The following is a 27,386-nucleotide window of genomic DNA, read 5'->3' as shown; positions in this document are numbered from 1 at the left end:
CTCTGATCACATCTCTGCTCAGATGTTTGGTCTGGTCCTTTGTTTGCGCTGCCATTACCACTCACTGAAGACAGATGGACAGACCTTGGTATTTATGACCAAGATAAATAAAAAGGGAGAGTTTTACTTGTAGCTTCTGAGTGTGTTTAACCCGATGTCCACTCATATGAAACATCAACATTACATATTCGAATTTGTCAAGCCCACATTCTTCAAGCATTCATATGACTCCAGGTTACTGGTGAGACATCAGGTTAATACGAACATAGTCAGATTGTTATTAATTACCACAGGCATATTCAAATCCCTTATTAAAACATTTAAAAAAAAATTGAATTATTTTTTGTTAAATTAATGAGTGAGTACATCTGCTCTACTGTGTTAAGTGATTTCTTGACATTTCAGTATTATTCTTTAAATGTTTTCATTTTAAAAGCTTTTAAACTACACACTAGCAATTATGTAATTTGCAATGTTTTCTGAGAGGATTGAGTAAAGTAAATAATCAAATGGGTAAATAAGCTTGTTTGTTGATTTGATTGTCAAAACAGATTTACGTACATTTTACGAAAATATAATAAAACGTGTTTTTTTTCTTATTTTCCATTTAACACAACACAATTTCCCCTCAGTAGGCAGAGCATCACTGATCTGTCATGTCAACAGTTCACTTTCAGCAAGATTAGTTTTATTGTGAAAACAAGAATAAGCTTGCCAGTCTAAACTGACAACCAAACATGAAAAATGTGTAAAAGGCCCACTGGCTCCCGCCGTGTTGTAATTTGTAGGGGTGAGAAAATGAGAAAAAACTTTGCATCACACCCTCCAGTCATCACTAACAAAACAATAAAGTGCACTGAAAGATGTCTGATACTGCTATGCCACCAAATATACTCCATGGTTACTGATCTTCATCTAGAGTTTTAAAGTAGTGCAATAAGTGCCTAGCAACCCAGTCATCTCCCCTGAGCAGTAATTGTCCCTCATTAATGATTACACTATTCATAAACCTCATAATTGTACAGCAATGTCACTTTATTGCTGCTCTCTTCTACAACATTAATACAGCATCATTAGTGACAAGCCCCCTATCCACATCCCCTAACAGCAAGCGAGAGGAGTACATACAGAAACACTTACTTAACATGAGTTTTATGTGGTGGCTTCTATGTTTTTTACGTTTTAACTTCAAACTAAATGCACACATAACCTTGAGGGGATGTGAATACTTTCCAAAAGAGCTCTTATGAATTGTAACTAACACAGAGAGAAATGTCTTTTGTGACACTTATTAAGACCTGTAGTCTTTTTTATATGCATGATCAGCAACATTCTAGTAATATGATTCAAATCATTTCATTAAACTTTTGAATCCACAAATACACTAATCAAAGACTGATCAAGGGCATTCATTTTAATGTTCATGTCAATGTTTTAATGCACAAATGTGTCTAGAAGCAGACCAGTTATCCAAACATAAAGCCCATCATTAGAAAGCAATAGAGGGATTCAAAACACGAGAGGTTCACACAAAACTCATACTCCTCATAACCCAGTTTGACACAAGAAATCCAAGCAATGGTTTTGTGTCTGTTCATTCATGAATACTTTAAGCATTTAGTTCCTTACCTGCACATTCTCTCTGAGGTCTGTGGCCTCCCTGAGAGGCTGGGTGGATGCTCTGAAGAGCTCGTCGACTACTTTGATCCCTGTTGTCTTGGTGGTGGTGTACTCCCGGGCCTTCCTACCCTTCCTGACAGACAGACCCCTCTTGTGTGCCTTTCCTCCACCTCGCCTGTTGGTGATGGCTACATGGACAAACAGGGTGGTGTTAGGTAGGAACTCTCCTGTAAGAGACTGTAGAGGGACATGTCTGTAGCCTGGCTGTAGGCACTCAAATGGGATGGTGTACTGGCCGATGAACTCGTCTCCAATGTAGTCGTCATCCAGCACCACAAAGCGCAGTACTGCGAGTTCTGGTAAGTTTATCTGGAATTCAAAACTCTCATCAAAAATAGGGTTGTCACCATTCTGGGACACAGTCTTGGTTCTTTGCTCAGCACAGTCAGCTGGGATGCCATGGATCTCCACATATATGTAGGGCTCCACCACATCACCCTTAGCAGCAGAGCCACGAGGCTTGGGCAGATTCTGCCCACTGATGAGCTTGATGTGAAGAAGCTGGGCAGACACGCCAGGCAGGGAGTCCCTGGCATTGGCACTGAAATAGGACACCTCCTCTCTCATGATGGCTGGTCGCAACACATACCCACAGTTGCCATTCTGCCTAAACCAACCAAGGTTAAGATCCATCATCAAGCCTGGGGTCTGGTAGTTCATGGCCACAATCTGGCAGCCACACTTCCAGAAATCCTGGGGGTTCATGTTGCTGGCATCAATTCTCATAGGTGTGGGATATACCCTGGAGAGAAAGCGCTTGTTATAACAGACAAACTCTTCTGGGAACTCATTGGCAAACCTGTTTGCATCCACCTCATTAAAGGAGCAAATCTCCCAGTATTTTTGGTCCCGTTTGCAGATCTCAAAGTCCTTAAACTGGACAGACTTGCAGAGAGACACAAGATCAGAGAGCTCCCTGCACAGTCTGAGTCTCTTGTAGACCATGCCATTTAGCTGGTCCTTCTCATCACACCCTAGTCTTCGGGACAATTCCAGACCCTCCTCCTCATCCGTCACATCGCCCTCAGCATCAGTGCAGCTAGGCGGTAGCCTCTTGCCCTTGAGGAGAATTTTACCTTTGAGTTTCTCAGGGGAGGGTAAGTAGTTTTCCTCCTTGTTGGGGGGTTCAACATACAGCTTATCGCCGAGGATCTTTTTCAGGTGCTGTGCCATGACCCTCTGCTGGGGGATGCAGCCGTGGGTCACCAGGCAGAGAATCAGGGGATACTCAGAGCTCTCAAAAGCATATTGGTTTATAATGTCCAGGACCTTAGAGAAAGCTAGCTGTGAGGCTACAGAGCTACCTACGTACACCACTGGTTCATTATCAGGGCCATCCCATACAATGACCTCAATGCTGCGACAGCCCATCCTCAGAGCTCGGATGTAGCTGCTGATGTCTGACGAACCCCAGAAATGGTCTTCTAGGAGGGAGGCATTATGTGAGGAGTTGATGTAGTAGTGGGACAGAGGCTGGGTCATATCCTGGCACACACGTTTGTGCTGGGGGTCAAAGATGTGGCATTCGGAGGAGAGGAGGTAGTGTGTAAAGCCATCAATGGAGAGGTAGCTCCTTTCCCTGCCTTCGGAGGATGGCTCAAATTTATGTACAATTTCCCTGCACATGTCCTCCGTTACACCTTCCACACCTTGCTCCACCTCAACGAACAGCATCAGATCTTTACTGTCTAAATACTCCTTGTTACTGGAGAACTGCACCAGTAGGAAGAAAATCTCTGGCCGTGTGCAGAGCTCACAGTAAGCCTCCACAAAGGTGTCCATGTTTATTGCCTCTCCGTATTGGTCTTTAGCTTTCTGGAGTTCCTTGAACTTCAGCTCTATCCTGGACTCTTTCATTCCAGGATTGAGCCCCTTGATTATCTGGGTGGCCCTAAACATATCTATGTGTCCTTCCTTTTCCATGTCTGCTAGGTCAAACACCGAGCCAATCCACGATGTTCGTAGACTCGGTTGGCTGGGCTCCATCATGTCCACAGTGTGCCGGCCATAAGACACTAGATACCTCAGGCCCATCACCCAGGAGCTGACGACATCTGCTGTACTTGCTACCAGGTCTAAAGACTCATAGTTGTCCCCATAGATGATTGAGAAGGCGCATTCATCAGGGAACTGATCTGAGAGACCATTGCTGCGCAGAATAGGAGTTTTCTTTCCCAAACGAACCTCCTTGATGCTCTTGATCTCCAGTTTGGCCTTCTCTGAATCCTTCTTGGATGGCTCCCAGCGAAGCCAGTGCATGTCTGGGTCCAGCAGGAAGTATCGGTTGTACATACGTGAATTGGAGCGCACCTTCTTCATCTCACAGCCCTCCATCATGAAGGCCATGCAAGCAGCTGTGCTGTTGATCTTGCGGTCACTTGGCATTGAGCTGAAGGAAACCGTTTTCTTCCTCACCTGCCTCTGCTTGGAAACATCCTGAAAAGAAAAAAAATATGGGGGATGATTAGAGTAGAGAAATAGTCCTTGATAAGATACAACTTTATCTGAAATCTGGAAATAGCATTGAAAACCCCTTTCAATACAGAGCAGCTTTACAGCAAGATAGATACATTAAATATACAATGAATCCTAACAGCAAAATCCAACATCTAAACACAAGCTATTTTATCTTCTCTGCACTGACTACTGACATACTGTGTTTGTGAACTGCTGCTCTCTTACAAGCCAGTATGTATCCATGTGACCTCAGACAGGGGCCTTCTGTTCTTAAGTCTAAAGATCAAATGTGATCGAGCTTTGGCTCTCAAAAATCCTCACCTCTGTCGCTCCCTGCCTGAGGATGTGAGTCTTGCAAAATCAGGAACAAAAAAAGAAGAAAAAAACTTTTTATAAATGTCAAACCAAAGTTAATTTTTCCTGTTCCTTTGTTGTTGTTTTTTTTTTTTTATTTTTTTTTACAGTTTTTATCTACCCTACTTTTATATGCTGGATGTTTTAATGTTGGTATAGATTGGTTTTAATTTTTTCTTTTGTTAAGCTCTCTAACATTGTCATAAAAAGTGGTATATACATGAACTTTATTATTATGTGGTGAACGGACAACATGTGGTGTCTTCGTTGACATTTGAGTATTAAAATAGTGCAGGCAATCAATTTTTTCCCTTAATATATTCATGACAGGCCAATGGCCTTAGAGATAAGTGCATGCTCATTTAAAATACACATCTCCCCGTTTAATTATTCTGCTCATATTTAAAATTGCATAACTTCACATGAAGGCATGGTAACTTCTGGGGTATTCCCAAGAGACAAATCGTAGTATACTGCATGATGCCTGTTTCTTTTTAAAAACAGGACTGCTTGCTGTAATGATAGGGTACAAAACTGGAGATACTGTCTCATCTTGGCTGAGGTCACAATGGTTTTCTTCTCTCAAAAGAAATGCTCTCATGTTACCTTGTAACTGCAAAAGAGATTTGCTGGTTAAATATTTCATCCTGTGGGCAACCTCATGTGGACAACATACATTGCTTGGCAGCCGACTCCGAGGTCATTGCAATGTGTGTTGTAGCTCTGAGGAGACTTGTCTCTATACACCAACCCAGTCAAGGGCCATACTGGTGAAAGTAGTAAAACAGATGCTTCAAACAACACCTGCCATGACATTGCTGAACTTTTGCAGCTTTTAGGTCTTTGAGCATAGCTGGCTGAGAGACAGAAAGATCGTGCTGCCTTGTTTCCACACAAGACTGTGGTTAGCTAGATAGCATGAATGCAGATGACCTGGTTTAGGGCTTGGAAAATGGGCATGTTGAACGCATACCACAAAGAAACCTCTACAATAAAATGAAACCTAAACCGTTTCACAAATTACAGTTACACATAAAAGACTTTAAGCACAAAGCCCTTGAGACCGTCTTTGTTGAAATTCGGGGTACAAGACAAATTCCCTTTGTGAACTACAAGTATTACCATGGTGACATGTCAGGGGTGATGTTTGATTGCAACACCTCTAATATCAAATAAATGTAACCAAAGCCGCCTAATCTCCTAATATCTTCTTTCGAAGAAAGAGAAAGCTGTAAAGTTCAAAGGGCCCCCAAGGCTATGGAGGAGTGAATATGTCTTCCCGCCAAGACAGTGACTGCCTGTACACGTCTGATGGATCGCCCCAGAGCGTGGCTCAATACTAGCCATGGTGAAACACCCCAGGGCCATCCATCGTCCGCCTGACGGTCAGAGGGAGATGACGCCTGGCACCTCATCTCAATTAATGAGCACCACTTGATGCAAAGCTTTAGAAATGACGTGATCGTCGCTCTTCATTTTTTTCTCCTTGTTTTACGACCTCTATCTCTTTTTCGCTCCACATAAGTACAGGGTAACATAATTTCCACATCACATTATCCACATACACATAATTCTTCGGAGATGAATGTGGACGAAAATACATTCCGGAAATGTTATGTTAAGTGCCATTACTGATCTTACACCAGATGGTTGGCGTTTCAGACGATGCTGGGACTACCTTGGTCAAAAGAGTTGTTTACTATGTGTTAATAGAGGTAGAAGGTTAAGTAGGAACCAGGGTTACTTGTCAATCACTAAGAGGTAGATGGACCAAAACAATCAGATCAAAAAGACAGTTGGTCTCTGGACCAGATGGACATAAACACTGACTGGGGTATTGTGGAAGGAAGCTCTGCAGATGCTGCAGTGGCAAGAAGGGGGAAAATCCGTTCAGGTCTGATTGTTTCCAGACCTTCTTTGGGGAAGTAGAAGCCACAGAGGGTCAGAGTGTGTGAGGGGTAATCTTGTGTCTCATCATTAACATGCTGTTACAATTAGCCGGACAGCCAGGCAAAGAACAGCACGCCGTTATCCTCTGCCTCTCAATCAAAAGCAAGTGGGCAAACTGTGGGTTTGCTCGGGCTCATTTCACACACTATTGAAATCCGTCCATCCATCCACCCCATTATCTACACCACTTCATCCTTAAAGGGTCGCGTTGGGAAGAGCTGGAGCCAAAAATATTGAAATTTAAATGTAAAAACATTAGGCTGGTGACCTAGAAGGTTCATTACTTAGCTGGTCAGTGATATCTGTGTCATATACATGTTCATAAATAAGGACAAATCATCATATAAATTTTTACTTTTAACAATACTGACTTAAAAAAAACTAATATTGTGCCTATATTTTTCTACATGCAGTTGTCTTTTTTTTTTCTCCTTATGAACCACACTTTGGTCACACTCTCTCACCACTGTTTTGCAGCCCCTGGGGTCTTTCCTGGTAGAGATGTCAGTATTCCTGTGTGTGTGTGTGTGTGTGTGTGTGTGTGTGTGTGTGTGTGTGTGTGTGTGTGTGCTTCAGTGCCTCTGGCTCGGCTCCCTGTTGCTGCTTGTTGCCGCGGTGATGTGAGGGTATTTCGGTAAACCTCCACACCCTCCCACATCCCCTTTCCTGTAGTGACGCCGGGTCGCTCCGGGCTGGGTCAAACACTCCCTGGTGGAAGGGTGAAGCTCGCCGGGGCCCCCGGGGGACAGGCTGATGTGACGACTGGGCCCCCAGCATCCTCTGAAGGGCAGCGGCGTGTCACACATGCTCTCTGTCCCGTCACTGGCTTCACACCCTGACGCTGGGCAACATAAAAAAGCTGTGGACTTAACTCTAGGGAGGCAATTAATTGCAACATGAGCTCTCAGGTTGCAGTGTCCCACTGAGGGGAGTGTGCAAAAACATTAACGCTTTCGAATGGAACTGAAGGTGAGTGGACACGCTACTTTTAAAGACTTCCTATCTTTGTATTATTATCACCATATTTCCAATTGTAAGGGTTATATCATCTCGAAAAGCAATATACATACAGAACGTCTACTTGGCTTTCCTGTACTCCCCCTAGTTCCTTAAGTGTCCTGGAATACAGTGCTATTAGAAAGAATAGTGCCTGCAACATCTATCTGTAGTGTGTGTGTGTGTGTGTGTGTGTGTGTGACCCAAGCACCCCGACAAAAACCCCCAATGGCTCCCTCGGCTGCCTGCTCTCTTCTCATGTCAGGAAGCACAAGAAAAGGTCTTGCTCTGGCTTCTAATGTGGTGGCATATATAACGTTTTACTGTAGCTCCACATTTGAGGGCTAGAAAAAGACAGTGCTGAGCTGCTCAAACTGGTTTTGAACACATGGAGGATGACTCTCTCCCCCCGAAGGTCTTCCTGTGGGACATGCTGCCTCTTTTCACTACCATGACCCACTTCCTCCCCATCCAAACCAAACCTTCCAACCATCCCGCCCCCACGTCACGGCTGTGCTGGACCGCCTGCCCCTCCTGCCATGTTCCCAAACTCTCAAACTGGTCTGCAGAAAGTAAGTCAGAGGCACGGCTCGGTTGCTCTCGCCCACAGAACTACTGCCATTCCTTTGTGTGTGCGCCACGTGAATCGGTGAATAAGGCAACAGGGGAGCGTGGGTAATGTGGAGCGAAGACAGAAAAGAGCGGAGCGCGGCCCTCTCTTGATGACGTGCACTCCAAAATGTGAGTCATAGTGTGTAAGTGTGTGGGTGTGTGCGGTGTGTGTTGTCCTTGCCTGCATGTGTGCTTGGGGATCATAAAGGATCGATGTCTACACACAAACAGAACATCCTGGCAGACAGATAGTCACAGCTAAGCCACATCAATGCACACGTTGACACAACAAACACTGAGAAAAATCGAACCATTAAGAAACGCGCACTTCGGTTTTGGTGGTAAAGTGTTATTCTTCCATCTCTCCATCTCAGATTTTAATCATAGCTGCACTGTCAAGTGTATCCTTTGGGTTAAAAAATGGAGCAGTAATTCATCGTGCCCAGGTTAAGATATTTCCGCTATCTTGATTTGTATCCCTCTAAACAATGATAGTAACATGATACATCAGTCCTATTCCCCTCCCTTACTCTCAAACAAGTAAGGACAAGATTTTTCCCAATTTTGCATGAAGTACGTAATGTGATCACTGTGAAAAACAACAAATTGACAAGTGAAGACACGGAAGAGTGTTTGTCTTTTCTTTTCTTTTCGGCAGAAGCTGAACACTGTTCCGTGTTGAAGCACTAGACAAACGGAATCTGAGAACTCAAGGGTTTTGCCTTGCATGACTTCATAGCTCAGTGAGCCCCGTGTCAACATGAGGATGAGGCATCTGGAGGAGGTCACCATCCGAACACCCCCGCCCCCCTCCTCTTCTCCAAAAGTCTCGGCTGCCCACCAACAACCCCAAGGCACTGCAGTGCTCCGTCCCTTCCCCGCATCCAAGACGGTCACACAAACTGACATCTGAATTCTGCCACACACGGCTCGGGGCAGAAATCATTCAATCAGTCACTAAAAGACTCCACTACCTAAAACGCCAAAGAAAGAGAGGGAGAAGAGGTAAAAATGGATCCGTGCTAAGACTGTGTATATTCAAAAAAGATAGAAGGCAAGATGAATAGAAGTTGAGAAAGAGGCGATGCTTAATGAGCTTAATGTAAACCTAATTTGTTTTGATGTGCAGGCGACGCATTGCAAACTTAACACCAATAAAGCAAATTAAATCAAATTGAAAAATAAATATTGCCAGAAGGCAGAGAGGAGAGATGAAGATAAATACGATGTCAGTAACATTTTGCCTTGGCAGTGTGGCATTGTTATGCCAATAAAGCATCTTCAAAGTGAATACAGATTTTGGAAATAGAGGAGAGTCGCGGGAGGGATGGAGAGAATAAAGCAAGGCAGACGAGGGAGAGAGAGAGAGAGAGAGAGAGAGTCAGAGGGAAGAGAGAAGTCGGAACCTGTCATCGTTTGTCACAGTAATCTCTCGTGTGGGCGGCTGCTTAAATTCCCCCAGCAGCCGCGTACCGTGCGACTCATCGCAGCGTCTTAGCACGAGTTTTGCAGAACACGGAACATACATGTGTGAATAGGCGAGAAAAAAATCTAAAAGGTTCTGAGAGGGAAAAGTGAGACGCGCGAATTGAGCTCGCGTTTTGTGTTGCGGTGCACGAGTGGATTTACATTTTCCTCCAGGTGGTGCATTGTGCACACAACAATCGCCGGGGCCTCAAAATGCAAAGCCCGCGGCCCCGCGCGGTGTTAACTCTCTCTTCTGTGCTCATATAATAAGTGGAAATCCCTCAGAGAACTCGGCACAAGCCAAAGTGCACCAAACACTCTCACTAATTACTGGGCCCGCAGAGAGAGAGGGGAGGTCAATGCTATCGAGCTGTGGAACCACAGGGAAAAAAGCACCAAGCGCTGGCGTCCGGCTTCGATACTTCAGTCACGAAGCGTTTGTGTGTTTATTTTCATGTCATGAAACCACATTCAACATCTACGGGTTAGGGCATAAATCATATGGCACCTCTACCTGAGTTCACTGCACGTTTGAGTGCAGAAATGCACGTACACTTGTGCGCCAATGTCAGGGCTCTCCTGTGACCCTCTCCACCACGCTAACCCCATTCTCCCCAGCTGCCTCCCTCATGCTTTTCCATAACCCCCCCGTCACCAACGGGGCCAAATGTTTCTTGCGGAACCTATTTCGCGAGCTCCGTTCAGGTGAGTGTGTGTCGGTTCCACGTGTGTTGACAGAGAGCGTCGGGGGGGGGGGGGGGGGGGGGGGGTCAAGCCACATCCACTTTCCTCGCGTCGAGCTTCCTGACTTATCAGTCTGAGGCTCATGCGCTCATCCACAGGCACAGGTGTCCCCTGTCAATCTCCGCCTCCACTCACTCTGACTGATTGTGTTCCTATCAGGGCATTGGTTGGTAATTCTGTAGAATAACAAAAAATAATCCCAGTTGATGGATGGAGGGGGGTGGAGGCAGGAAGGGGTCGTCTGGCCCTGGATTCCCTCGGAATTTCCTGCCGACTCAACTCACCAACTGTTCTCCCTGGGTCGACGCAGGATGTTTGGGGGTTTTCCTTCATCGGCTCATACTCAGGATTCCCATCTTACACATCCTCCGCGGACTGTTCCGCCTCTGCAACGGTACCCGTACATCCACGTCAGGCACAGTGGATAAGACCGTTCATGAAATGGCATCTCGGCTGCGGCTGTCAGATAAAAAAAAATAATCTTCATCTTCTAAAGCATCAAAGCTGCACTTGGGACCAGTGCACGGTGGAGTTTCAATCTCCATTTGATGGCGACAAAAGAAAAAGCTTGAAAGTTTCGAAAGAACTCCCGGAAAAGCTCAGAGTTAACAGATAAGCTGCTCCTTCATCACTTTATACTGGAGGCCCCAAAGAGGACTAGAGAGTATTTGCTAAGCTTCTGTGTAGGCTGAGAGTTTATGTTTTTGTTTGGATCAGTTCACTTCCTGAGGGTGAAAAAAAAAATCTGGGCCAAAGAAGCTAAAACTATGTCGCCCATGTTAGTAACAGGATGCTGCAGATATGTGTTTGAGCCCTTTTTAAAATTTTGGACATCATACCAGAAGCTTTTTGGTCATTGTTCCATCGAAGTTCACCGCACATGGACGGTTGTGTTACCTTCCAATTCAAACAAAATCACGACAGTCAATGAAATTGGAGTTTTTCTACCGGATAACAGCCGCATGCTAACAAACTCTCAGCCCCGTGCCAAGCGCCTCTCGCAGCTCTCCCTGCTGGAGGCACTCGATGAGATGTAACTGCGTTTAATGCTCCACCATGGGCCTGCGCTGCTTTTAATTAAACCGTGTTGTCTCTCCTCAAAGCATTCCTCTCATTACATTCATTACCACAGTGTTTTCTCATTTCCACCCCTAAAAAAAGAAAAGAAAAAAAAAGAATGGCTTCCAGCCCCTGGCGCCGGATCTCGGCTGTGTTTGACAGAGATATGAAGCATGTGGGAGGACAATAAGTGTGTTTGCAAAACCGACGGCTAGTGGAAGGACAATCCTTGTGACACCTGGGTCTTGTCATCTGCCCTCTCCTTCCTGTCTATTGCTGCTTGTCCTTTTCACTCTCACTATTGTTTGCTCTCCCACTTTGTCCCTCTCTCTGTCACTCAAACCTCCTGAAATAATTAATTCTTTCCCCCTTCTCGTCTTACTCTCTCCGTCCCCTTCTCGACACGTGTGCCGTCATACAACCCCTAATGAAGAGATGAGATTGAGGCTGGGAAACAATTAAGGTCAGGCCAGCGGTGCGCTCGACGTTTCCACCCCGTGGGAAATGATCTATCACTTCCTCAATGGCATCTGACAGAGGCAGCTGTTTTGAACCTGCCCACAATGAATGGTCTGCCTGAACAACAAAAAAGAGGAGCCGGGGGAATTCTTTGGAGAATACGCACACAAACACGCATACATGACATGTACAGGATGTGGAAAATGTGTCTTCGTTTTTTTGACTGGATGTGTCTTTGTGCCCGCCAGATGTGGCCGTCCTCTGATCATTCCCTAGAAAACTTTGCAGGGGCCTCTCTGAGGCGCTGACCATACACCGCCCGCGGCCTCCGCTGCGTTGCGACGTAGCTGAGACTGACATGTTCATCACGGCCAGACAGGGGAAGCTACGAGGGTGAACGGGAGGCTGGTTAACAAACAAATGTCACCGCCCACCGGTCCTCCGCAGCGTTTAGCCTCAACCTCACAATAAGATGCTTGTATGTAATGGCCCGAGAGAATACTGGGCCACTCTGCAAGAAAATATGAGAGATGTTATCGGTGCAGTGCAGATTGATAAACATAATGCGGTCTTTAAAGCCCCCGGAAACATCCTGTACTATTGATGGACTTGTTATGTGATTTGCAAGTCTGAGCATGAAAGTTCATTGGCTATAAATAAAAAACCATTACCGGACAAAGAGGCCACAACTTTACCGAAGCTTTAATTGCCGACTCTCTCGGAATGCCTGCCCCGGCATCCTCGGTACGCCGGGAGTCGGTCGATGTGGCCACACGGGCGTAACCTTGACTGCCGCCTGCAATGCAGCGAATGGCGGGGAGGGACGCGTGCCCCTGCCTGCCACCAGAGAGCTGTGCTGGAGCTGCTGCTGCTGCAGTACAGGACATCTCTGCAACACCCCCCCTCCCCTCCTCTACCCTGCCTATACCCCACTTTTTTTTTTTTGCCTCTACTCCCCGAATGGGACCAGAGAGAGGGGGAGATACAGGGAGGGAACCTCATCCTGTTCCGTCCTCAGACAAATGTGCAGTGTGCTATTCACACACCATCACACAAGCACAAATACACGCACAGCCTGTCCTCGATCGTGATACAGTGTCGGGCTCCGTCTCTTCTGAGGTGTACACGGGACAGTAATTCACAGATAGGACAAACCGTAATCGACACCTACTGTACCCCCCCAAAAAAGAGCTTCTGTTTTCCCACCGACACCTCCTTGTGTGCACCTACACACACGGCTTTGTTGTAAAACCCCCGCATGTTTTCGTGGAGGTACACACCTGCCTCTGTGCGCAGCACACACTCACTGTCCAAAACACCCACCATGTGTGTATTTTTAAACATCCAGAGCCAGAGAATCTATATCGATGCCGGAGTAGAGAAAGAGAAGAAGAAGGAGAAGGAGGAGGCTACAATTGGCAAGTGTTCAGTGACGTCCAGTCACCTGTGTAGGTGCAGAGGACAGTGTGTGTGGGCAGAAGAGCAGGCGATCTTACTATAGCACAGCAACACACGGAGCCTTTGGTGAAAGGCAATTGTTTTCTTCCAAACACCCCCCGTCTCTAGGACTGCATCCCTGAGTGGGATTTTTTCGATCAATGATGCATTTTCTCTCTGACACATTCCACGACTGTGTCCGTGAAGCCCACTCAACTCTATAAATAATTCCCCCGTGAGTCTGATCCTTGGCTGGGCTCCTTCTGTCTCGTCAAGAGGTTGGCAAACCGACTCGTGGGCTGTTCCAGTGCCAGTGGGAAGGAAAAAAACGAGAAAAAGAACTCTTGTGTGGTATCTGCACCCGCTTTGAACTGCAGGGTACTGAGTCTTCTCATTCAGCTTCTTCTCTTCTCCTCTTCGATTGGATAATCATTCAACATTTACACTTTATTGGCCAAGTGTATTTGGTCTTTGCCTTGAGTGTTTTACCTCTGCCTAAAAATTTTTTTACCTAATTGCCAGCTAGTAAAAGTTAACTGAGAACAAGTACTCCAGTTTATTTGAGAATATCCACTTAAAATGTCTCCAAATTAAGATTTAATAAAAACCCTCAATCAGCCTGTAAATAACCAACCAATAAATATCAAATGAGCTCCACTTTCACTGGCTAAAACACTAAATCACTGCTTACCCACTTATGCATCAGCAATAATAATAATACTAATCCAATTATGTGATATATGGTAATACAGTTGTCACTGCCAAGGGCCACTTTGCGCAATGAGTACTTTGAAAGCAGAATTATAATTATGTATTTTTTGCAATGTGTAATTGCTACACATGGATCTGAACACCTCTACTTCCAGCACCGAGTTAGGGCTGACTAGCGATGACGGGTGGAAGCTGAGAGATGAATAACAATTTCATTTGCTTTTTTTCTCTTCCAGTAGTGGAGACAAATGCAGGACACGGGAGGAAGTGGGTGTGTTTTGTGTTAATGCACAGTGAGGGGAGGGTGGAGGACACCGGGAGCAGGAGTGGTTCAATGTCAATGTCAATGTGACCACTTTGCAGAAGATTTCTGGATTCAAGTGACCGCAAATTCTTGACCGGCAGGCCTGCAGTGAGGAGAATCATGTCCATCTTACACTGGCTGCTAGGACTGATAGTATGGGGGGTCTGTTGCATCAGGAAGAAAGAAGGCGGATGGCATGCAAGGGTAAAAAGAAGGAGAACAGCGGGTTCCTATTTTTAGGTCGGGCCTCACTGCTTTACTGCGAAGAGGGGGAGAGTGAGGATTCCCTGGGCGAGAGCTGAACAGCAGGAGGGGAGGTGAATCTGACGAGGATGCGTAAGAAAGCCTCGCTGATATCCCGGCCTCGATACGAGCTGACCCAGTTTCAACAAGAAGCCAAGAGCACCGTCTTGAACGTGAACTCATCGCTCCCCACAAAGGATGCGAAGGTGACGGTGTGATCGTGTGAAGGTGACAAAAGGGAAAGGTATCAAGGAATCGGTGGAAGGATCTAAATCCTGCCATAAAGCTGTGGCATTCTTTACAAAGTTCAATATTCTACCATCTTGATCTAAAAGCAGGTTCTGTACAGCGCCAGCTGTGACCGGCGTCAAATTCTCAGGCTTTCCCCTTTTCTTTAGGCCAGATTACAATTCTAAGCATGCGGGGAAGCAGAAGGCATAATCCTATGCAACACGATCCAGAGTTCTTCAGTATAAGAGTTGTTGTTTTGAGGTGCTCCAGGAAGACAACTTTGCAGAGAGAGAGGCATCTTGTATCAGTTGTTTTCTCTAGGCAGTAGGTTTTCTGTGCACCCTGAGGGCGCTTACATGCTTTGAGTACCTCGTGTTGTTTTTGCTGGGGCGTTCTGAAACACCTCAAGTTCAAAAAAGTTCAACTCCAATTCCACCAATTCGATGAATTGAGAGGCGAACGTTCCCTTGGAAACAGCAGTCATGCAGTGGGAAACTCGTCGTGGTGGTGACTGTTGCTGGATGACCAGAGATACATGACTTCACCAACAGCAGTTACCTCGATTTGAATAATAAAACAGTAGACGCGGAGGAAAATTAGTGCTTCAAAGTTGAATTGAAGAATTATAGCTATACTGATACTTAACTAGTAGCCTGTAGCCTGTATATTAAAATGACCTGTACAGATCTATGAGTTAACTTCATACTTCACAACAAAACCACAGATAAGTTGGATAAGAACAGGGAATTCAGTAGTTATCCAACAATAATTTAAAAAACAACAACCCTGCAAGAGGTACTCTATCTGATCAGGGCTTTCAGGGATGTAGAATTCAATCTGCTGACTGTCTCCGCCACAATCCCTCCGGACTAGGCTCCACCGGGTCCACTTCTTATCTAAGTATAATCTTGTGGTCTCTTTTTGGAAAATCGACTTTCAGTTGATTTTTTTTGTTGGCTGTCACAAATAGTCAACTTCACATTGCGGTTTGTAGCCATTATATGTTGGTGAGTGGTAAAACAGTCTTACTTGTGATCATGTCAACATTACACACAAACACACGTGTTTCCTCGCTCCCGCCCCCTCGCTCCGTCACGTACTTCCTCCTGCATGCTCTACCCAGATGCCGCAGAAATGTTCCAGAAATTGTCCTGTTGCGCTCGTCACCTGTGAACGGCAAACTCCAGGAAAAGTCTGCATGCAATGCAATGTAGCGAAGGCAGGAAGCACCTATAATAAGTATAAGTTCAGTGTTTAAGGGGGAAGACATTTGCAGGGCTGAGCCCACGGCTGCTTTCATTACCAGTCTCTGTGCGGAGCCATAAGACCCAATGGGTGAAACCCTGCCAGGGGGGGACAACTTTCACCATCACTTCCGAGCTTCCCAGCACCGTTCTCCCAATCTCCTCAAACATTTTTGTTTAGTCCCTTTAGAGATGGTATGAAAAGTAGCACATAAACATAGCTGGAGGGAGGCCTTATTTCAGAGGAAGAAACGATGACTAAGTCAAAGCATTGCTAACATCTCTCCAAGGACAAACAAGGCCTTTGTTGGGCATAATTACGGCGAGAAGGAAAAATGTGCAGAAACTGTCCTACAAACAGGACCAAAAATATTTTTTTTCTCGAATGGTGTTAGTGTAGGTGTGTGTGGACAAAGATCGGGGGGAACCATGGTCAGAACAACTGTTCAGGGCTTGTGGGGGGGTGTGTTCAAATGGATGCAGTGATACAGAGAAACACAACACAAAGCTGCGTTCATTAAAATATACAAACCCCCCCCCCCCGCCCCCGCAGTGACAAACCCTGCTCTCAGTTGGAGCTTCGAACAACAATTCTGCATTTAACAGACAGTGAATGAAATTCCCACGTGAGCTCGACAAATTAAAAAAAAAAAATCAATACTCATACAGTGCAGAGGGATTGTGGGGTTGGCAACCACTCAGCAGCATTTGAGGCCAGTTCACTGAACACTCACATGCAATAGGGATCCTACAGAGATCTCCTCTCTTCATCCATCTTCTACTCACCTTTGACCTCTTTCCCTTCCTTCCCTTATTTCCCTTCCTGTTGGCATTTCTTGTCCAGTTCTAGTCTCCTCTGAAGGAAGCTCATCCTCACCACAGTTAAATAAAGATCGTTGTTTTTCCCCTGTGTTCATGTTATTTCTCTTCACCTGCACATGAGTCGTTCAATTGCAGGGGTTGTGCAGGTGGAAGCTCCTTTGTCACTTCCTGTACAAAGGAGCTCATTGTGATTTAACATGCTGCATCCGTGAGCATCCGGGGCTGATTTACTACGCTCATTACTGAGAATAGCAAACACCAGCTCTGCACTATTCCACTATACAGGCTCAGTGTGCAGGAGGGATTTTAACAGAAGCGTAACACTGCAGCAAGGTGATAATAATAATACCAGACCGACTTTTACTACATAGTTGCAGTGAACCACAGGAGGAGGAAGTACTGTGTGTGAGGTTCTATCTCTGATGTTTCCCCTCTTCCTTTTAGGTTCGCGTTGCAAGGGCAACTGAGGAACAGGAAGTGGATACGTGACTTCAGAGGACATAACATTGACTTTCATTCATTTTTTTGTAGATTTAGTCCAACATTAACCAAAAACTACTACTTGACTAACCCTAAACCTCACACTCACCAGACAAACAAGTCTTCACCTTAAAATGTAATGATTTACTTTATGGATGACAAGTCCCCATAAAGTGACAGACTTAGGGTCCCCGCAACATGATTATACCTGAACCACACACACTTACACAGACATGCACACACACAACATAACACAAATGCTCATGCAGCTAATCTGATCAAATATAGGGAAGACCGGGGGGGGAATAAAACATCTGCATAATCCCATGAGGTTGTCATCAGTGAGCAAACATTACGTTAAAGCGGAAGGATGAGACGAGGGGATTTACTCACTTTCAAGAAAAACAGGAAGCGAAACACCCACAAACATAGACATTCATTTCATACAGATCTTTACCACAGAGTAGCAGAGGGTTGCCGCATCACTTCTACTGATTTCAGCACCCACACCCTAACCATCTCCCATCTGCATTTTGTCCTTCACACCCAGATCCCCCCCCCACGGGTTACAAGCGCCTAATGTTATCAATCAAAATGCAGTTGACTATGTTTGAACCGAGATCACAATCAACTGCCAGTTTCTGGCATGCGAGTAATTGAAATTCATCAGTAATGACCTTTCTCTGGGGGAAGCTTGGCCTCGCTGCATCCTGGCTTTTATTTTATTTTATTCATAAACCTGTCTGTGACAGATAACGGGGAAATTATGGGCAAGGAAAACGTGAACAAGACCGACCAAATGAAGAAAGTTCTCCCTCTCTCTTTTTTTTGGAATGTAGTCAACACATTAATTAAATGATAATGTCAGAAATAAAGGGTAGGTGTTTTCTGACGAGATTTTCTGGGCTAATGGAGTTCAGAAGCGGTGCGGCAGATAGCAGAAATCCATCAGGTGATGAAAGGAAACGCTTTGTCACGTATAATAATGCAGGTATGTTGACAGTCACTGCGTTGGTACGAAAAGTTTTCGTCTCAATCAAACGGTAAAGTGAAGAATCAGATGGGACGAGCATTTTAAAGCAAATGCTGGGACGACTTTATCGAACATGCTCTGGATGATTTTGACTTTTCTTTGGCTCTGACAGTTCCTGTCCTCCACAGACTGCAAGGTCGTGCAAAAATAGCCGGGAGCCTTAATTTGGAGAATCCCTGCATCTTGCTAAACCTATCAAAGCCTTTATTCAGTCATCACGCGGGCCAATCCAATATACGATACATGCTAACAGGGCATGAACCGTTAGGAATCAGGAGACAATCTAAATCGAGGGCTGATGAAGGCACTAAAGGGGCCTGATCCGCTTTTCCTCTGTCTGAGGAGAGAGGGAGCCTGTTGAGTCAAAGCTTTTGTTGTCACTTTCTAGAAGAAGCTTATTAGTCTATTGATGTTCATTCATACAACTATTCATTGGAACAGCTAAAGAGCTTACATGTTCTGTGCAGGCTAAGAAGCCCCGCCACCCCATGTCTCCCAAATAATGTGAAACTGGACTCATCTGCTCTGATTGGCCAGCTGGCCCAATGCGTTGTGATTGGTCAAACCGCTTCCAAGCGCGTGTAGGAGGTTCCCTCGCTCCGAGTGTCTGAATTACGCAATCGCTCCTTTGTCCACTCATTCACTCACTGTCTCTCTCTCTTAATAATTCATTCCATGAATTGCAATTCCACAAATGCCGCAGAGTGAATCCGCAGCTGTGCGCGGTGACGCCTTAACATTGACGAAATCGAAATTCACCTCTCACTGTTCGCTGTCTGTCGTATAGGGCTGTAGAGAACGAGGGCGTGATGAGTCAACTGAACTGAGCATCCTGTTACTGGCTACAGGTCTGTTACACTATAACTGACACAGATGACAATCACATGCTTTGTGAGAACCCATCATTTATCATAGCTGTTTTTTGTGATTGTTGATTTGTAATTATTGTTTTTGTACTTCCTGTTGGGACATATTGAACTTTCAGTGTGACCACTACCCTCCCTCTCCTTTTGTGAATCCAGTTTCCTCGTCACTAATACAAATTAATTTCCACAGTATGTTGCTGTACTCTTGTTTACAGCATGTTATCGCTTGTTTCTGATTTGTAATCCCTATCGTTCAATTTGTTCTTGAAATACTTTCACATTTTCAGCCTTTACCCGTAGGGTGTTTTTCTCGCTGCATATCTGTGCACCTACAGTTAATAGTTTGTAGTAGCTGGTCATGTTTCTCCCCGTGTCTGCGTGGGTTTTTTCTCCGGGTTCTCGGCTTCCTCAGAAGACATGCAGGTTAATTGAAGACTCTAATGTTAATGGAAGGTTGTTGATGGACTGGCGACCTGTCCAGGGTGTACCCCGCCCCAATGTCAGTAGGAATTGGCTCATCCTCAAAGGATATGCGGTATAGATATTGGATATTGGACGGGTGGATGGATACTGATGTGTTTCTATTATTGAGTCTATTGTCACTTGTACAAATGAATAACTGGACATGAGCTACTACTAGATAATAACCTCTAAAAATAGGCTACTATTCAACAATAGTATGTTTGTGTGTTTATCCAGCATTCCGTCCATTCGAGCAGTAGAGAGAGAGAAATGTAAAAAAGAGGTTACCAGAGTGACCTCGCTGCCTAGCAACTCAGCAGTACCTTTCATTTGTTAATTTACGCTCAAAGGAGGTGAACAACTCCAGGGAAAACATCATCAACGACTTCAATCTGACACAGAAGGAAAAAAGGCTATGGGTTGGAAATTTGAAAAAAAGAAAGAAATACACTTCAGATGGTTAGAGGGACGATTCCTGAAAGCACTCGCAATCTCAACCTATAAGCTCTTTCTACTTCACCTTAATAAGTTTACCCATAATATTTTATATTTATCCTTTATTTTACCAGGTTACATTAAAATCTCTGGCATAAAAAACATTGTATGACTATAAGCAGACTGTTCACTCAGTACAGAGATTTCTAAAATTACAGCCTCAAAACTTTGGCGTATTCAGGATTTGATATTTTCCATTGCATGTATCGCCTGAAGTAAATTGGATTTTGCAGGGGGTTATGTATTATGAGCATGAGCAAGGTGAGATTCGAGGCGCAGCTCGCCACTCACCGAGTCTAGAACATTCAGTCCCTGGACTGTGCAGAGGTGGCCTGAAGGACACCGGTGTCAGTGTGTCACGTCGGCGCATGAAGGAAAACAATGGACATGAGTCATCCTGCTTTAACTCTGCCCAAACTGTGCGAAAAATTCAGAGGGAGGAATCAATACAAAGGTTGATGGGAGTGTGAGAGAAGGTGAAGCTGTGGGTGTTTTTCGCCTTTTGTGTTGTGCAACACGGTGGCTAATTCACACAGGGTGAGAAGGGCAGATAATGAAAAGTGCAGGGGGGGGGGCATAGATGGAGCTGTTTGCAAGCAAGAGTTGCAAAAGGATTTTCTTTTTTTAAATCAACACCTTTTCGCCCCTCACTCACTTGATGTTCTCGACAGCCTGTCAAGATTAATTTCAAATTCTATCCTTCATATGGATGAGGAGGGTGAGAGGAAGAGGCTTCCATTAGTGCACTTACACACTGTCTGTTTCTCTCTGCGTCTCTCTCTCCGAGTGCTGAGTCAGCATGGTGCAAGGCATGCAAAGAAAAAATAAAAATTCACTGAGCCTGCATAATATCACGTAAGTTGGTCAAAAAACACATCAACAACCAAACCCGGCGTTAAGCCTCGGTGCTCATTCTTTTAACCTTCCTTGACTTTAGGTCTCTTGGTTGGTCCGTTCAACCCAGGTCCATCTATCCCCTCCTCCCCCCTCCCACCACTGTCTGTCATCCCTCCAAAACAGAACCAGACGCACGGAGAGAACTTTATGAGGCATCCACCTCACAGATGTCTTGCCGTCTGTGCGGCTCACTCTCTCTCAAGACAGACGTGCGCACGCAAATGCGGCCGACTCGCCACTTTTTCCGGCTGATTGTTCAGCTTTCAGCTTCTCCTTTTTAAAAGCGAAGAGAAAGCCATTTTTCCAGTTCCACGTCCTCTTTCGCTTTCTGTCACACTCTCGAACCAGACAAAGGTGTGACTCTGTAAGTTGCAGATATAGACAAATAGATGCTAAAGAAAGATATATACACGTCTGAACCGAAAACAAAGAGCTCACGGCGTCATCGTGGTTTTGATTGTTCATTTTCAAAAACTCTTAGTTTATCCCAGATTGGTACCGTTAACTCAGCTGATGAGAAAAAGTTGCAATCTAAGAAGTCAATGTGATTTTCGCACTTTTACATTTAATAAAAACATATATCACGTACAGTATATTGAAATACACGCTCGTAAATCTCTAGTTTAAGTAGCGCCTGACTCCACGGTGCTATTTTTAATCTATGGACCTGTTCCCTGTCATTAAAGAGTGTGTAGGAGTCGTTCTGCACGTATGACAGGTTGAGGCTTGCAGAGCTTGTGGGTTGCGTTACGGGTCAATTTATCATCCCAGATATAACACACGACAGCTCATACCTGACGCAGATGCTTCAATCAACAGCAGAGAGAATTCTGATGGATGACAATAGGGAAAGAGCACTGGGTGAACCAGTCAGGTGGCACTGCCAGTTTCCCCTTCGAGGAAAGAAATCCATTTTATTAAATTTTTTTGGAGGGGGGAGTGGTCGTAAATGAGAACACTGGCACACGGTGGATGTTCGACTGGAAGCATGAAATTATATCTCCTCCATCAAACACCTTGTAAATGTGACGAAATTCAAGAGATATATTTCTCATTGACTCGCAGCAGTCCAGCCCGTGATCTGCGGTTGCCACTCGGACCTACACATACTCTACGTCCACCAAAACTGTACAAGATCCATTTGAAACCTAGTACACACGACAGGAGTTTTAGAACGATTTTCCAGTCGCTGACAAAAGCTTGTCAATTGCTAATTCCACTGGAAGCCTCTGGAATCGGCGCCGACAACTCCAGTCAATCACAGACCGGGACGGGGTGAGATTTTTAAAAAAGAGGCGTCATCTGTGAGCAGGATGACACCGAAAAGCAAGAGGATCAGTCAGAGTCATTTGAACGGTCACCTTTTGGGACCAATATTGCAGCGGTATTATTTGTGTGTAATGTATGGAGAGTTGTGCAGTTGCATCTCAATTCCTGTGTGCAAAATCGCATTTGTAAATGTGTAAAAGAATCTGCAACTGCTTACAGGAAACTGCACAGCAGCTGCAAGGGGAGTCAAGGACAAGCGGAGGTTAGACAACTACGCAGAAGCTTTTTTGTTTTTTGGAGATCAGACGTACTTCTCCTGGTGAAAGATCGTATAGTTTGCGACCCCCTGTTGCGACTCAGTCGTGTGGTATGAACTCACAACGACGGCAAGACTCATGATCCCAAAAACAGAAAGTCAGGTCCTCTGAACTTGGCCCTTTTGCTAAATGCCATGCCTTCTATTTTTCCCTTGTATTTCCTGTCACTACCTTCTCTATGACAGAAAAAGCAGAAATGCCAGAGAGAAAATGAAATAACATCGCAAGACGCTCACATTAGCTTAATTAACAAGCCTCTAAAATCTGCCACCAACAGTTGGCGGCAGAGCTGTTGACGGTGAGAAATGCTTTTATTTATCACCGTCTGAAATGATCAAGAATTTCGTGGTAAATCTGCCACTGCTGTCGTCGTGGGCTGCATTCTTCTGCCACGCGAGAACAGGGAGTTTGACAGTTGTACAGGAGCGTTCTTCGCTGTTGTTGGAGAGCCATGTGCTCCAGATCTACTCTATATCTTCTCAGATGGTGAGGAGCCACCTTCTCCCGCAGAAGCACAGAAGAACGTGATTGGAACAGTTTGGGAGGCTTCCAGATCACAATAAGAAGACCACGCACTGCACCGACACCTTTACTGATCTAAAATGATATAATGTTCAGCCGTGAGCGCGTTTTATTACAGATAGACAACCTGCTACTGTAGCTGCGATTTTCACAGCGCACAAGATTTTCCAGTGAATCCACACATTGTTGTTATTTTTAGGGAAGTTTGGCATTAAATCCTATTTTAAATGTAGTGAAATCTATCGTTAACATTAAAAATGTGCTGCATGGGGTGTCAAGTATATTGCCCCCCATCATACGAGGGCATACAGGGGGCTGCAGGGTTAAACTAAACTTAACGGCCCCAGCCCTCAATAACATTTCCACAGCGCCAGCATCCATTCAATTTATTTCCAGTCAAGCGCTCCATCAATAAGAGATGTAGCAATTGACCCGATACCACAAGCACGTTAATGGCCCGACATACATGACAGCCATAACATACTGTAGAGAGGTATATGACAAGGCACAGGGCAGGCAAACATGCCACTACATATCCGCCGGTGATCACCACTCCCGTCAGTCAGAAATCAATACTTGCAGTCGGGCGGAGGGGAGGGGGGGGGGCTGGAAGATGCTCATGACTGATAGCTTTGCCGCCAGGTTCCTATATCACCTATGCAGCGTTGACTCTGGGAAATGCGATCCTCTTCCATCTCCTCCTCTATCTCTCTCTGGTCTGGATGTGGGTGATGGGATATGGGAGGGGAGGGGAGGGGCTGGGCAGGAGAGAAGGGGAGAGGAGGGAGGAGTGGCACATCCCGCTACAAGGACGAGCATTTAACAACATTAGCAAACAGCGCACGTGTGTGTGTGTGTGTGTGTGTGTGTGTGTGTGCGTGCTTGTGTGTGTGTGTGTGGCTGAATGTATGTTTGTGCTTGTAGCCAGAAATTGCCCTGGGATGCGCAGGTTTGGCCTTCACCCGTGTTCCACTCTGGCGCTCCCGGCATCACTGTTTGATAAACTTGCGCCTAATTGGATTGCTGTGCAGTTATCTGCTAATCTAATGGCACTTTGCCAGCATCAAGATTGAGCCGACTGTCACGTCAACCTTTCCTACTCCACCCCGAAGTTCTCCTCCTCCTCCTCCTCCTCCAGTCCATTTGTCTTCCTCCACCATCCGGCTGTATAAAGCTCTGTCTTGTACACACCCATCACTCCCTCCAGCTTTCACCTTGACCTCTCCAGGCTTATGTCAACTATCTCTACGCTGCTCTATCTGCGCTGTCACCTGCTCCCCCCCTCCCCCCTGCTTTCCCTGCATCTGTAGCCAAACCTCTTTTTCTCCTCCTTTCATCTCCACTCCTTTTCTCCACTCCACCCGCTCGGGTCTGCGATAGCAGGTGGCTCCACTCCGCGAGGCGAGGCACGCACACGGGCACACATTATGGGTCTATGGGTCTTTGGAGTCTGCAGTGTTAAGTGGCAGGTAAGAGAGATGCCTGCACCACAGGGGCAGACATGGTCGCCAGCACCATGAACACTTCTTCCACAGTATGAATGAACACACACACACACACACACACACACACACACACACACACACACACACACACACACACACACACACACACACACACACACACACACACACACACACACACACACACACACACACACACACACACACACACACACACACACACACACACACACACACACACACAGTGTAAACAAAGATGGGCAAATGGGTAAAGGCACACCTGTTTCCAGCTCTTAAACACACACATATGCGCGGCCTGAGGGAGTTTCATCAGCCTCAGTGTGAGGTATCTGTGAATACAGTGTGAATACTAACTACCCGGGGGTGATGGAGATGACTTACATGCATTAGATGTGCCTGCTCTGTTTTTCCCCGTGTTTATGTGATTCAGCGGGTTTGCCTGGAATGCTTCCTATTATTCTCAGAACCTGAACTTCAATTGGGCAACAACAAATGTGATTATTTTGCTCATCTGCAGTCACGGAACACGCACCACACCACACACACAAAGAACTGAATAAATCAATTTTTATCAGATAAACATGAAGAGGAGAATCTTGTGAGTTCAAAGAAACTCTTCAATAACGGCTGGTTTAGAGAGATGGTCTATTGGCCTTCAATGAGGGGCAGTAAGCGATTTTAATCCAATACACTTTTTGTAAAATTTAACAAATATTTCCTCACGGCCCGCAAGCTGTCGGTTCTGTGTGTGCTGAAAAGAAAATCCAGTTTTTCGGCACAGCCCTGGCTCTGTAAATTGAAAACCCAAAAAATGGTGTACCCGAGGTTGCGGGTCAGGGCCCCGATCAGTGCTGTCACGAAAAATCAACAACAAACAATCTTTCTCCAAAATCGCTTACAGCCTGTTTCAGCAGCCCTGGCATCCTTTGCCCGACTCTGTCCGGTTCTATAATGTCTGCAGTGGACAAGTTGCAATGCACAAGTAAAGTCTTAGTTTTGTTGTTTGCACTAAAATGCCAAATATGATTTTAATATAACTACTCCCGTCATAAAAAATAAGTCATTTTTAGAAATAGTATGCAGGTTAGTATAAGCGTCCCTAGACAGGAGGTGGACTTCTGCTGATTTGACTTCTAATTGGTTGTGGATATTCACTCTGCATGTTGGGTAAACAGTGAGGCTGAAACGTGTGACTTGAATAAAACTGAAAATCAGAAAATAAGAGAAGTGAAACTTGGCAGAGAAATATGGATCCTGAAATCACAAGCAGACAGTCAATCAAAGCCTGTTTTTTTTTCATCAGCAGGTCCTTTGAATATGAAACAAGAAAGAAAAGGAATTTGCAAACTCAATTAAGATTCTCTGCCATTACTTAATTGTCTTAGATCACATAAAATAAAATATTTTCGGGGTTTGTTGCTGGCAATATAAAGCAATTAGAATAGGTGTAATCTTGGGCAGTGGGAACTGATGATGATGTTGATGATGATCAAACCATTCGGTCTATTAATCAAGAAAATGATTGACAGTCGAATTGATGATGAAAGTAATCATCATCCGCGAGGGTGTGTTGAGTGAGTGAGTGGTTGTCAGTCAACAAGGAGAATAAAATACACAACTATGAGTCATCGCATTTAAAAAAAACGAATAATAATAATCTAGACAGACACACACACAGACACACACATAATTTCATGATGGCACACTCGCACACATTTGTGAGAGTCTCTCCACGCAGTCCTCACACAAAGTGCTGTTTCTTTTCCAGTTTGAAAACATCTGGTGCCGTTGTCATTTCGAACCTCTCCCGGATGGAGAGACGAGGCCTCAAAATGAGGACAGGAAGAGACAGGAGGAGAAGCACCCTCGTGGCTTCACTGAAGCACGCGCATGCAAAATGCATGGCGTCGCTCTTTTTTTTCGCCCCCTTCAATTGTGGCTCACTTCCCCTCGGTCTCTCCGCTTGCATCCTCCTGCTTCGTGACTGGGCTGCCGGGAGAAGAAGGGCCGTGCAGAGCTGCAGCCAACAGAAGGTGCTAATGGTCTGTAGCTGCAGAACAGACAGCGCCCTCTCACTTCTTCTAATTTTCTCCGTCTCCATCCCTCTGCCTTTTTCAGACTTCTCACAATCTCCTCTTCTCTCCCTTTTCCTCTCATCTTTCCACCGGCGAGTCTGGACAACAAGCCACTTCTGAGCCTGGTGTCAAAAAAATATCCATCAACTCCTTTTGAAGATATTTTCCCTACTTAACTCTATAATTCAGTTTTCTTATTTATTTTAAATGAAACACCATAATGTGTTTTTATCCAACTAAAGGACTTAATCCTCAGAGCATAGGAACATTAAATCCGCTCAAGACCATTTTCTCCCTTTAAAACATCTGCGCACATTTAAATCCTTCACACAGGCAAACATTTATGAGCCTTATTCATAAACCAACTATAGTCTACAAAGAGTGAAGTCTCGAGTGCTTGAACACTTGAACACCATCCAACCGTGAGAGCTATAAACATTGCGGATGTGATGCTTTCACGAGCCGCTGTATCCAGGATCCCTGTTACGAGCTCTGAATTAGTTTAATTGAGACGCTTATGTTTATTTTCGTCCCATTGCTGTTTGCCACCCACACACCTCTCAAGCAACCGCTGACAGTCACAGCTACACAGTGACCTCCATCCTCCTTGATCATCAGACCGACTTCCCCGCTGCATGAGTGTCTAACCTTTTCACACAATCATGCACTATCAGGAATACACTCGCTCATTGGCGTGCGTCCGCTCCTCCGAGACC

The 27,386-nt window shown here is 45.2% G+C and overlaps 1 protein-coding gene across 2 annotated transcripts in view; it reads right to left on the bottom strand.

The window, feature by feature from the left end:
- Positions 1-27,386, bottom strand: part of plcl5 (phospholipase C like 5) — a 65,508-nt gene that overhangs the window by 19,148 nt on the left and 18,974 nt on the right. For both annotated transcript variants that reach the window (XM_035616213.2, XM_035616212.2), the window contains one exon: positions 1,630-4,116. In XM_035616213.2, the coding sequence (XP_035472106.1) occupies positions 1,630-4,116 (2,487 nt within the window). The remainder of the gene's footprint in view (positions 1-1,629; positions 4,117-27,386) is intronic.

This window comes from Scophthalmus maximus, chromosome 17, assembly GCF_022379125.1.
Source record: "Scophthalmus maximus strain ysfricsl-2021 chromosome 17, ASM2237912v1, whole genome shotgun sequence".
NCBI classification, from domain to species: domain Eukaryota; kingdom Metazoa; phylum Chordata; class Actinopteri; order Pleuronectiformes; family Scophthalmidae; genus Scophthalmus; species Scophthalmus maximus.
Note: the sequence above shows the minus strand (reverse complement) of the source record. Positions and strands in the feature narration are given on the sequence as shown.